General features: G+C 38.5%; 1 protein-coding gene across 1 annotated transcript; it reads right to left on the minus strand.

Annotated features, from left to right (window-relative positions):
- Nucleotides 1-223: 223 nt before the first annotated feature.
- LOC145077082 (F-box protein At5g07610-like) lies at nucleotides 224-1,621 on the minus strand. The gene has a single exon (XM_079022858.1). It carries the CDS (start codon nucleotides 1,506-1,508, stop codon nucleotides 267-269), a length of 1,242 nt encoding a protein of 413 aa, XP_078878984.1. The 5' UTR covers nucleotides 1,509-1,621; the 3' UTR covers nucleotides 224-266.
- Between the last annotated feature and the right edge of the window lie 12,044 nt (nucleotides 1,622-13,665).

Here is a 13,665-nt window from a genome sequence, read left to right on the forward strand (position 1 = left end):
TTTTATTGGCACAAACGCAAGGGTAAAAATTGGTCAAGTAATTGGGAGGAGTGGTCAATAGCTACATTTGATGTTGCTTAGCTGGTGTCATTACAACTTTTTTTATTTTCTTTCAATTTTATCTTTATTGTATTGTTCCTTGCCGCTCCCCTGCTAGTGGTGGTTTGCTTTTTATAAAATTTACCGTTTCAAAAAAAAAATTGTTTTATGAATAAAAGCAACATATATATAAATTTTTTTCAAGCGTAATAATTCATTAATTCGTTTTAGAAAGAAGCTAAGTTCTCAATATAGCGATGAACTTTCAAGTCACCGATTCGTCCATAGGAAAGGTCGGTCAGATGATTAAGATCAAATATCTGCTTGAAACTCTTGTCCACAACATTGTACCTTATAATCTTCCCTGAAACTTTGATCACAAAGAATGCTTCATCATCTTCTTCTTCACCTCTCACCACATCAAACAATTCGAATTCGTAATAATCAAGGCTCGAAGGATCCTGGTAGCTATTGATCATCTTCGGGTAAGCATTCAACAGCTCATCAAGCTCCACTTGATACTTGAGAAACCATCCAGAATGATCCTTCAACATCTCGAACACGTTCAGCTGTAAAGTACTCTCACTGCGATCGACCCTGTCCACCAAATGCAGATGGCCTCGTGACTCCCCAAAGTAAAGGGGCATTGCTCGATCTCCATAACCTCCGAAAGATGCCACCGTCTCCGGCAATGGCAGCGATTTCAACTCCTGTGTATCGAGCTTAAAGTACGATGGATTAACAAAAGAGGGAGCCCAGTGGATCGCTTGATTCCAAAAAACTCCATATCTTAAAGGTGTATAATAAGGCGCAGAGAAAGATTGATCTGAAGTCTTCCATTTCCCTGTCTCAGACGAGTAAATCTGAATCTTGAACAACGCATCAGGATTCATAACGTGGATGCAAACAACCTTGTAGTGAACACAACCTGTTTGATGAAATGCCAGACCCATAAAACGGATGTTTTTACGAACTTCCATACCTCCAGGAACCGATGGAATGAGTGCAAATTGCTTAGTTGTGGGATTGAATACGTAATATTTACGAACACGTTCGTGCCCCTTCTTGCTACAGCAAAGCAGCAGTCCGTTACAAGATTGCACGATTCCAATACCACAAAGATCAGGGTAGAAGTCGAGATTTCGAAAAGGAGGTGGACTTTGGTTCTCAACATCAAATGGAATATACGAATTGCAAACAAAAAGGCCAGGAGAGATGGAAGCATTTTTATACATAAGGGTGAAACGTGGGTGGCTCAAAAGCCATTGCCAGTGTTTGGAAACAGATCTGAACTGAAGAACAGAGGTGACTGGAAGCCGAAGAAGGATTTCAGTTAGAAGATCATCATTTGAACCGATGAAAGCTCCGGATTGGGTTGCCAGATGATCGGAATCTGCCATGGCAACCTCCGAGAAGCAGAGCTTCCTCGTGTTATGAATTTTCTGGTGTTTGGCTCTGGTATTCACCATTTTTGGAGTGAGTTGAGAGGCTTGAAGACAGCGAGTATTTAAGGGGTGTTTTCATGGTGAAAGTTTGTCATGGAAGCCGATGAGCAACAGAAAATAAGAGTGCCATGGAAGCTTTGCCCGAGACTCTCTTGATGTTGACTTTAATTTGTCCGCATTTTTAACAAAAACAACTGAGCCGAAAATTTTGAACAAGTTCTATTGGGTAAAAATTATACATTACTTCCCCCATTTAGTGATTAGAAACCAAAAAGGACATTTCTTATTATTTAATTATTGGTATTAAATTGTTTTAAATTATAGAAATGGTAGATGTAGTTTGGTCTATTTTTTCATGTTTAGCCCACCATTTGACACCTTTGTAAATCGATTCCTTTTTACTACTAAGCATATAAATAGTGAATTGTCATCTTATGACCTCATAATCAGATAAATTCGGTTTTTGAAAAAATTGCTCAAAGAAAAAGCAATCCCCTCGCCCACTGTCCATTACCAACTACCAACCGCTTGATCCTCATGCGGTCATTTGTGCCTCCTTTTTCCATAAACTAAATGGATTTTTAGATATTGTCCGCGAGATTGAGAAAAAGAATGTTTAGTCCAACTATTGAAAAGTTGATCGAGTCATCTTTATAGTTTGGAGGAATTATACCAAATAAAAATTTCACTCTTTCTAATTTTTTCTTTGACCTATTTAGATGTTTAATAATAAAAATAAGATAAAGATTCACAAATGGTCCTTACAATTATAAAATTCTCCCCAAAGCAGTCATTGTGATTTTTTTTGCATGAATGGTCCCTTTCGACAAAACTTAGCACACTAGTGGTCATTTTCGATAAAACTTGGCACACCAATGGTCCCTATATTGGATGTTCATTTGACTCTGTTAAAAAGTAAGTGTTAGGGCCACATAAAATTACAAATATATCCTTAATGATTTTTTGTTTTTTAAATGAAATATAATTAAAAAAATGACACATTAGCCCAACAATGTATTTTGAAATTGCCGAATCAGTCCCCTAATTTATTTGCACGCTTTGTAAAGGAATAAAGTTTCGGATCTAATTGGTCACTTTGAAAAAATGAAGGGGTAACCCTGTTACCTATTTGCTAGGGGTGTTCAAAAATATCCGCATCCGAAATATCCGAAATCCGAAAATCCGATCCGAAATTTCGGATTCGGATACGGATACTGAATTTATAAAGTTTCGGATATTTCGGATATCCGATATCCGAAAAAAATAAATTTTATTTGTTTTTTAATATTTTAAAATGAAAAATTAGAAACATTGACATGCTTAATGGACTAATGTTCCCCACCATTTTCAACTTTTTCGTGACCATTCTTTCCAAACTTTTATTGCAAACCTTTCCATTTACAATCGTTATATATTTGTTTGTTATAATCCTGGTTCGTTGGCTTATAATAAAAAACTATTAAGTAATGCTACATATATTTATTTGTTGCTATCGATATCCATCTATGTCGCAAGATTTAACATAGTTGCTATTATTAATTTTAAGAGTTGCGGTGATTTTACGAATCGGATGTTCAGATGTGGATATTTATTTAAAATTAATGAAATTCAGATATCCGGTTTAATATCCGAATCCTTATCCGAAATTTCGGATACGGATTCGGATATCAAAAATCAACAATCCGAATTTTCGGATATCCGGTTTTGAACACCCCTACTATTTGCTACATACACACTTGTTGACCCATTTCCCCTTGACCCGTATTGACTTTGAAAAGTCTAAAATTTCCTCCTCCTTTTCTTTTAATTCTACAACTCAACAAGCGACAACAAAGGAAAATACAAGAACCCTTTTGGAAGCGATCCACTCAAATGATTCTACCCTATTTATACTCTACTAAGTGACTCACATTTACCAAGATCATCTGGTAATGGCCCGAATAGGAAATAGTTGAACAAAATCAAGATTTCCAACTTCCAACCAAAGGATAAAGACTTTGGGATAACTCCAGTGAGTTTATTAGTAGAAAGATCAAGTTTTTTGAGTTTACCATTCATTCCCAAAATCGAAGGAATGGTACCTGTGATGTTATTATCCCAAAGACTAAGCTCTTCCAACATAGGTAGCTCCACAATGGACATAGAAAGGTTTCCATGCAATCTGTTGATGAAAAGGTTTGTAATGTTCGCAGATTCGGGTTAGTCAATTTTGAGACAATGAGCATCATAAATGACTTTTTGATGGAAGATTATTTAGAATGAATAATCTTAGCCAACTTATAGTATATGTCACAAGGGTTCATGCTTATTACTTTTCTATATTTTGAGCACTTTGTTGATCGTTATTCCGAGACAAGACTGGTTTACCAGGCTTGACTAGATCCTTATTATAGGAAAACATTGATCTTAAGTTAATTCAAGGTTTGAGTTCTCAAACCTTATCCGTGTATATCCTTACATTCACAAAACGTATGAGATATGTGTTAGGTCGTTAAATGATAAAGGGTTATTCATGTCCTTGACTTCCTAGACTGAGGTATGACATGTTACCATTATGAATTGACGATGGACATATTCCAAGTTTTTAACCTCTCATCCCTATAAGTTTTCTAATTTAGAACTTGATGATTCACTATATGATACCATACAGTGATAAAAGTTCGAAACTCAGTGTCGATGGTTAGACTATGTATTGTAGTCTATCACACGCACCAACCCATTCTTACGCTAATTTATTCTTTAAAATTTTATGATTCAACATATGATACCAGACGCTGATGAGAGTTTGAAAAACCTATGTCGATGGGTATATCATGTACCGTGGTATACTACATACACCTACCCACTCTAGCCCTGTAAAGATTATATCAAAGAAGTTAATGATTAACAATATTAGCCATATACTGATAAAACTTCGACACTTTATGCTGATGGGTACATTTAAAAACAAAAATGTATTACACACATCTTTCCCTTATTGTCTTTATTCTTCTAATAAAAGAAGTTTATGATTCAATGTCGTAAGCCAAATGCTGATGAGACTTTGCAATACTATGTCAATGATCTATAGTACAACAACATGCAATAAAGAGACATCACTATCCCTCATGTCCTTCCGATGCAACACATAATTCACAACTATCTTTTCGCTGAAACTCATGATACACTGGTTAGACTACGCAAAACTGTGTTTCTTGTTGTTTTGTAGTTCAAAGATGCTTTAAAAAAGGTGGATAAATGTTAAGTTATACAATGATTCTATTTGATCATTCATAGAATAACTGACTCTCTTGAAAGAAGAAGGTTATACATTTAAGGGGGTGCAAAAATTAGCTGATGTTTATGAAACATCCCAAAAATACAAGCCAAAAATTTTTGTTTTAACACATTACTAAAACCATAATATCAAAATATCATATACTAAAACCATAAGTCGTGTATCTCAAAATATCATAAAATATGTCTCATATCGCAACTGATGTCAAATCATAACAAAATATCATAGTCTAACTCCCAGGCTAAACTGTGGTGGGTGCCATGCCGTCATCCCGAGCCCTTCCCCTTGCTAGCTGAAATACCAGAAACCAAAACTGAAACTGTAAGCATGAAGCTTAGTGAGCTCCCCCAAACTACCACATACCATACAATAACATAGAAAGCACATACTGGATGTGACATCCTCAATTTCACGGCCAGAAAAGACCGATTTGTTTATGCTTTGTTTTATAAATCAGAGTGATCGTTTAAAGAAAACGGTTGCGGAATTTGTTCCCAAAATAAAATATGATAACCATTTATCAAAACATTTCTCGAAAAGAATGTATTTTCATTAAATAATAAAGACTCGGGATGTCATGTTCGTTACAGATCAAAAGCATAAACAATATAAAATAGACCTTACAATAGTTATTCAACTACTGATCTATAATCCAAAATCACTCATCAAGTCCTCCAACTTATACCCTTGTGCCATTACCTGTAATGAAAAGAAAACTGAGTGGGTCAGGCTTGGGAGCCTGGTGAGCATATAGGGTTTTCAACCCACAATAATATAATTATTATATGTAATCAGCAAACAATCGACCCAATTACCCATCCCCATTATCTTCTTAAGGTTTTACCCTAAGAACCAACTATCCTTCATTCATTTATTCATAAGGAACTTGGCACGAATTCCATTGCTGCCAAAGCTTATTTATTAAGTACTAAATCCATAGTTTATCAGACGCTAACTCCATAGTCGTCGGGGTTTACTCAAGCGGCGCTAACTCCATAGTCACCAAGGTTCACTTAACAAGCGCTAACTCCATAGTCGCCAAGGTTTACTCAACATGCGCTAACTCCATAGTCGCCAAGGTTTACTAATAATAGCGCTAACTCCATAGTCGCCAAAGTTTACTTAACAAGCGCTAACTCCATAGTCGCCAAGATTCATCAGATAGGCACGAAGTCACATCGTCGCCAAGGTTTATACAATAGGCGCTAACTCCATAGTCACCAACTATTCCATCTACCTATGTTCTACCCAACAATTTTGTAGATATAAATACTTACACAGTTTAAATCATTTAACACCTGTATAAAACTCCAATTTCCATGCCCATCTCAAATAGACAAATAACATATAAACACATAGCACGTATTTCATAGCAAATACTTCATATTTATGTGTTAGAAGAAAGTAACTACCCACTCACACATATAAACAACAATATACTTAATACACTCAAACCATACTTGTATTATTATCGTGTTTATGAAAGGTAGTATACACTCACTTGATTAGAAGACGATCGGAAAGGACTACGGCTTGCAGAAGTAGAAATCCTCAGCAGATCTAGAAGATCTCTACAAAAATCGAACTTCTTGCGGGCAGAGCTTCGACTCGGGAACCGCACTTCTCGGGATCTTCGGGATCTCGGGACTTGCCTCGGGGCTCGAGAACAATAGCGGGGCTTCAGGGTATTTCTGGCACGCAAATCGATGCAAAACGGGAGAGAGAAGAGAGAAAATAGCAAAAGAACTCGACTGCCCTCGCATCCTATTTATAGGAGGCTGGAGCCTCGGAGTACGTGGGGCGTACGCCAGTACGCGGGGCGTACTGGTCCGAATGCGTCATGGCGTTCGTCATCCGAAGCCACTTGCTGCGAATGTCGACACTTCGGAGTACGCGGGGCGTACTCGAGTACGCGGCGCGTACCTCGGATCAGACCGGTGACTCCTTCGGATAATGCTTCCGAATTTCCTTTTAAATTTAAATACAAAATGATTAATAAACTTCGGAAATTCATATCTTCTTCATACGAACTCCGTTTTCGACGTTCTTTATATCCACGCGAAGGTGAGACTACGCTCTACAACTTTCGTTTAGACTCCGTCGGCTAATTTTGACTTTTATTTTTATTATTTATTTTTAATAGGCCGTGACAGAAAACTTCGTTATAAATTCATAACTTCTTCGTTTGACGTCCGTTCTCGCCTAACTTTTTATCGCTTCGATACCAACAACGAGATCTTCGATTCTCGTTTAGATTGCTGAGGCTAAATATCACTCTAACGTAAATTCACTTTTTATGTCGCGCTGTGTCGTGCCGGTTCTGTCGCGAAACTTCGACAGGTCATAACTTCTTTGTTATAACTCGGATTTTGGCGTTCTTTATTTACACTGAAACCTTGTAACATATACTACAACTTAGTTAGGATTATTCATCCTAAATAATATTCTATCAAAAAGTCATTTTTGACTCTTATTGTCTCTAAATTGACTAGCCCTGATCTACGGGCGTTACAATTATCTCCCCCTTAGGATGATTACGTCCCGGAATCATCAACGAAATAGGATTCGCATACCGAATCGATAAGTTATCTCTCCATTCTAAGTAATAACCTTGATGGGACGTGTACCGATGACCTCTCATCTTAGTTGGACTCAATTGATATGACCCCTAGGGTCGGAATAACAACTATCTTACTAGACATTACCGAAACAATGGTAATGACATACTTGAATAAAACGGAATCAATTACTAGCTTCTTGATAACCTTGTGACTTCCCCTGATCCAAGCGTGAGTCATGTGCTTCCGGTAGTATAGATCTCTACTACCATTCACACCTACTCATACTCGTCCCAAGTATTGTCTCGCAGTTAACCAAGTCACCATACATAAATCATATAATCATTCAACACATCAGATAACAAAACCAGGATTTATATTAATTCTTGAAACTATTACACAAAAGTTCAAGTTCACCCTATACTATGCCTCTAACAGGCTATGCTTCCTGATACAAACTTTACCGACTTTATATATTAATATGAAGTCTTCATCCTTTAACCCTCCCATCCCTTTCTGCTTCGTTGAGGAACATGTTGAATGCCCTTGGCTGTGGAGGTGTGTTTTTCTGTGGGCAGTCTTTAGAAATATGACCTTCTTCATTACACCTATAGCACATCTTGTTGATAGGTGCGCACTTGTTGGCGTAGTGCCCTGTCTTCCCACATTTGTAGCAAGTCATCTCCTCGCTACATTTCCCAAAGTGTTTCTTCTTACACTTCTCACACCACTTAGCTTCATCTCTTCCCCCAGATTTCGAGAATTTACTTTCTTTGTCGATTATTGAAGATCCTTCACGCTTCCTTTTCTCTCCAACTTCAGCCCTTTCCAGACCCTTTTCTTTTATTTGGGTCTCAACATTTTTGGCTGCCTAGATGGCGGCTTTCAAAATGGTTGCTTGTTTGACTATCGGACCAAAGTCCGCTGGTAATCCATTGGCAAACTTGTTAACCTTGGAAAGTTCAGTCGGAATTAGGTATGGAATAAGCTTCATCTTCTCCGTGAAGCTAGTAGCGTATTCAGTAACGTTCAATTTTCCTTTCTTCAGATTCTGGAACTCATTGTTGATTTCCAGAAGATCTTGCTCAGAGCAGTATTGCAATTTCAGCTGCACCACGAATTCTTCCCAAGACATCTTGCTAGCTTCCCCCTTGGGCATCGAACTAGCCAGTAACTTCCACCAGCTCAATACTCCAGATTTTAACAGAGGGATTGCAAGAGCGGTCTTCTGTCTGTTGCTACACTCGCAACTTTCAAACATTGTCTCCATCTCGGAGATCCAGTCCATGACTTGCACCGGTGTCGGGCTCCCAGAAAGACATGGTGGTTTGGATGCCATGAAATCCTTGTACTTGCATCCCCGTCCATCATTTCCCCTATCCTGGTTGTTTTGGCGAACTATTGGTGGGTTGGCTTGACCAACGGTCCCACTGTAGTTTCCTCCTTCAAACTGCCCCCCATTTACTTCGGGCTCCTCAACTTGAATTGACAATTCCTCGCGATTCTGCCTGATCAGACGTCTGGTTTCTTCCATCTGATTTTTCAACATTTCCTGGATCATCACTTGAACTCCGGCCATTGTCATTGGTTCAGGCGCTACTGCCACAACAGGTATTTGTTCAACTACTAGTCTTTGATTCCTGTTTTCATCCGCATTTCCAACTCCACTCCTCGTTCTCACCATTTTGATCTATACACCGAATAAGGTGAAATTAGATCCTTAGTCACGATAGATATTCAAATCATCCTTATCACTCCGAAACGTTTATATGTTAGTCCTAATATTGTAGACGCACGCTTAGAATCCTAAACACATAAGGTTTCCAGATCCGGTCGGCAACAGACCATAGATCCGCACAAATAATAGCATCAATATAGCTATCACACAAAACATTTAGCATATAAAAGCATTTTAGGCAATTTCCCTAAAATAAAATAGTGTCTGTGTCGATTTAGGTGTACTACCTAAAATATAATGGACACACTCAACTCACAATCATTGCTTAGCATTCTAAGTTTAAGTCTAGAAATAAATCCATATTCCTAGTTCGGTTAAACTAATGCTCTGATACCAACTGTGACATCCCCAATTTCACGGCCAGAAAAGACCGATTTGTTTATGCTTTGTTTTATAAATCAGAGTGATCGTTTAAAGAAAACGGTTGCGGAATTTGTTCCCAAAATAAAATATGATAACCATTTATCAAAACATTTCTCGAAAAGAATGTATTTTCATTAAATAATAAAGACTAGGGATGTCATGTTCGTTACAGATCAAAAGAATAAACAATATAAAATAGACCTTACAATAGTTATTCAACTACTGATCTATAATCCAAAATCACTCGTCAAGTCCTCCAACTTATACCCTTGTGTCATTACCTGTAATGAAAAGAAAACTGAGTGGGTCAGGCTTGGGAGCCTGGTGAGCATATAGGGTTTTCAACCCACAATAATATAATTATTATATGTAATCAGCAAACAATCGACCCAATTACCCATCCCCATTATCTTCTTAAGGTTTTACCCTAAGAACCAACTATCCTTCATTCATTTATTCATAAGGAACTTGGCACGAATTCCATTGCTGCCAAAGCTTATTTATTAAGTACTAAATCCATAGTTTATCAGACGCTAACTCCATAGTCATCGGGGTTTACTCAAGCGGCGCTAACTCCATAGTCACCAAGGTTCACTTAACAAGCGCTAACTCCATAGTCGCCAAGGTTTACTCAACATGCGCTAACTCCATAGTCGCCAAGGTTTACTAATAATAGCACTAACTCCATAGTCGCCAAAGTTTACTTAACAAGCGCTAACTCCATAGTCGCCAAGATTCATCAGATAGGCACGAAGTCACATCATCGCCAAGGTTTATACAATAGGCGCTAACTCCATAGTCACCAACTATTCCATCTACCTATGTTCTACCCAACAATTTTGTAGATATAAATACTTACACAGTTTAAATCATTTAACACCTGTATAAAACTCCAATTTCCATGCCCATCTCAAATAGACAAATAACATATAAACACATAGCACGTATTTCATAGCAAATACTTCATATTTATGTGTTAGAAGAAAGTAACTACACTCACACATATAAACAACAATATACTTAATACACTCAAACCATACTTGTATTATTATCGTGTTTATGAAAGGTAGTATACGCTCACTTGATTAGAAGACGATCGGACAGCACTACGGCTTGCAGAAGTAGAAATCCTCAGCAGATCTGGAAGATCTCTACAAAAATCGAACTTCTCGCGGGCAGAGCTTCGACTCGGGAACCGCACTTCTCGGGATCTTCGGGATCTCGGGACTTGCCTCGGGGCTCGAGAACAATACCGGGGCTTTGGGTATTTATGGCACGCAAATCGATGCAAAGCGGGAGAGAGAAGAGAGAAAATAGCAAAAGAACTCGACTGCCCTCGCATCCTATTTATAGGAGGCTGGAGCCTCGGAGTACGCGGGGCGTACTGGTCCGAATGCGTCATGGCGTTCGTCATCCGAAGCCACTTGCTGCGAATGTCGACACTTCGGAGTACGCGGGGCGTACTCGAGTACGCGGCGCGTACCTCGGATCAGAACGGTGACTCCTTCGAATAATGCTTCTGAATTTCCTTTTAAATTTAAATACAAAATGATTAATAAACTTCGGAAATTCATATCTTCTTCATACGAACTCCGTTTTCGACGTTCTTTATATCCACGCGAAGGTGAGACTACGCTCTACAACTTTCGTTTAGACTCCGTCGGCTAATTTTGACTTTTATTTTTATTATTTATTTTTAATAGGCCGTGACAGAAAACTTCGTTATAAATTCATAACTTCTTCGTTTGACGTCCGTTCTCGCCTAACTTTTTATCGCTTCGATACCAACAACGAGATCTTCAATTCTCGTTTAGATTGCTGAGGCTAAATATCGCTCTAACGTAAATTCACTTTTTACGTCGCGCTGTGTCGTGCCGGTTCTGTCGCGAAACTTCGACAGGTCATAACTTCTTTGTTATAACTCGGATTTTGGCGTTCTTTATATGCACTGAAACCTTGTAACATATACTACAACTTAGTTAGGATTATTCATCCTAAATAATCTTCTATCAAAAAGTAATTTTTGACTCTTATTGTCTCTAAATTGACTAGCCCTGATCTACGGGCGTTACACTGGGCATTGCCCACTGCATCGGACCGAAATCCAGAAACTACATCGGACCGAAGTCCGGAAACTGCATCGGACCGAAGTCCGGAAACTAACCAGGGCCTTGCCCTCTGCATCAGACCGAAGTCCGGAACTAATGTAACGCCCGTGTTTCTGGGATTGCCATTTTTAGCAATGTAATAGTCTAGGTTAACCTTTGTAACCTCAATTTGAAATAATAAAAATGTATTATTTGTGAATTATGTGAATTATGTGATTTATGTGTTTATTTTCTTAATTATTATAATTTAATGAATTAAGAATAAAATAAGCGTCAAAATTAAAGTGTGAGATAAGCCCGATACCTTTGCATAAAGTTGTAGTGGTTGAAACAAGGATTCCGGAGATATAAGGAATGCCAAAATCCGAGTTATAACGAAGAAGTTATGACCTGTCGAAGTTTCGCGACAGAACCGGCACGACGTCGAGTGACGTAAAATATGAATTTAAGATAGAGCGATATTTAGCCTTAGCGATCTAAACGAAAGTCGTAGATTTCGTTAAACCGAGAGCATGCATAAAAGGAACGCCCAAATCTGACTTCGTATGAGGAAGTTATGATTTTTCTAAGTTTTGACTTAGTAGTATGCAGCCCAAATACTCAATTTGAGATCGAGCGGTTTTTAGCCGAAACAATCTAAATGAGAATCGAAGATCTCGTTGTTAGTAGCGAAATGATGAAAAGTTAGGCGAGAACGGACGTCAGACGAAGAAGTTATGAATTTATAACGAAGTTTTTCTGTCCCGGCCTTCTAAAAATAAATAATATAAATAAAAGTCAAAATTAGCCGACGGAGTCTAAATAAAAGTTGTAGAGTATAGTCTGACCTTCGCGTGGATATAAAGAACGTCGAAAACGGAGCTCGTATGCGAAAGTTACGCAATTTAGAAGTTCGACGAGTCAATTACGCCCCGCGTAATTGAGTACGCCCCGCGTACTCAGTCGGATGCAACTTGTCTGACCAATACTCGAGTGCCACCAGTCGACACACGCAGTGACGTCAAAGTACGCCCCGCGTAACCGAGTACGCCCCGCGTACTGAGTACGCCCTGCGTAATTTGAGATTACGCCCCGCGTAATCCCAGACCCTCAGCCTATAAATAGAACTCGAAATCAGCCATTTTCTCTTATTCAAACTCTTCCCTCTTTCTAAGTTTTGCCTCGATTTGCGTGCCAATCATATCCCGAAGCCCCAGTATCATTCCCGAGCCCCGAAGCAAGATCCGAAGCCCCGAGGATCCCGAAGAGCGTTATTCCCGAGCCGAAGCTCTGCCCGTGAGGAGTTCGATTTTGGTGAAGATCTTCCAGATCTATCAAAGTATACTACTTCTAAAAGCCGTAGTGCTGTCGGATCATCTTCTGATCAAGTGAGTGTATAGTCCCTTTTCAATACGCGATATTATACAAGTAATTTTTAAACGTATTTAAGAATACGGGATGTGAGTGTGTAGTTATTTTCTTTCCAACGCAATATTATGAAGTATTTAATATAAAATACGTGCTACGTGTAAATATTTTGTGGTTATATGTGTGAATGTATATTCACTCTCTTCTATCTCATTGATCTGATATATTCTCTATGAAATACGTGTTATGTGTGTATGCCTCATCTGTTGTGTAGAATATGTATTGATTAAAGCATGCTATACAGGTTTTTAAACAATGTATAAAAATGTATATTTTTATCTACTAATATGTTGGGTAGAACATGGGTAGATAATTGGTGTGAAATAAACAGATGAGAGGCCTCGGTGTTATTGGTGTTATTCTAGTCATTCAGCAGAGTATGGATGACGACCACAGACTATTCTACACTGTCCTGTGGAACACTAGCAGGCTCATTACCTGTAGGTGTTGTGAACGACGTGTTCACCGGTGTACTCTATCCCCCACATGGTTGCCTTTAGGACACTTATCGTTGAGGAAGCCCCTCTGCAGTAATGTCCGTCCCGATGAAAATCCTGAAATAAGTTCCTTATAATAGACGTTATTTTTAGGAACGTAAGGTGAGGATAACGGGAATGGGTAATCGGGTTTATTGTTGATTGTTGTAATTAAATATAATTATTGTGGGTATGAAAACCCTATATGCTCACCAGGCTCCCAAGCCTGACCCACTCAGATGATTTGTATTACA

The sequence above is a fragment of the Lactuca serriola genome, chromosome 9 (assembly GCF_051521515.1).
Source record: "Lactuca serriola cultivar US96UC23 chromosome 9, Lser_US96UC23_V15, whole genome shotgun sequence".
NCBI classification, from domain to species: domain Eukaryota; kingdom Viridiplantae; phylum Streptophyta; class Magnoliopsida; order Asterales; family Asteraceae; genus Lactuca; species Lactuca serriola.

Bases quoted from the DNA above. Each gene is read 5' to 3' on its own strand.
- LOC145077082 (XM_079022858.1), bottom strand. From the start codon at position 1,508: ATGGTGAATACCAGAGCCAAACACCAGAAAATTCATAACACGAGGAAG.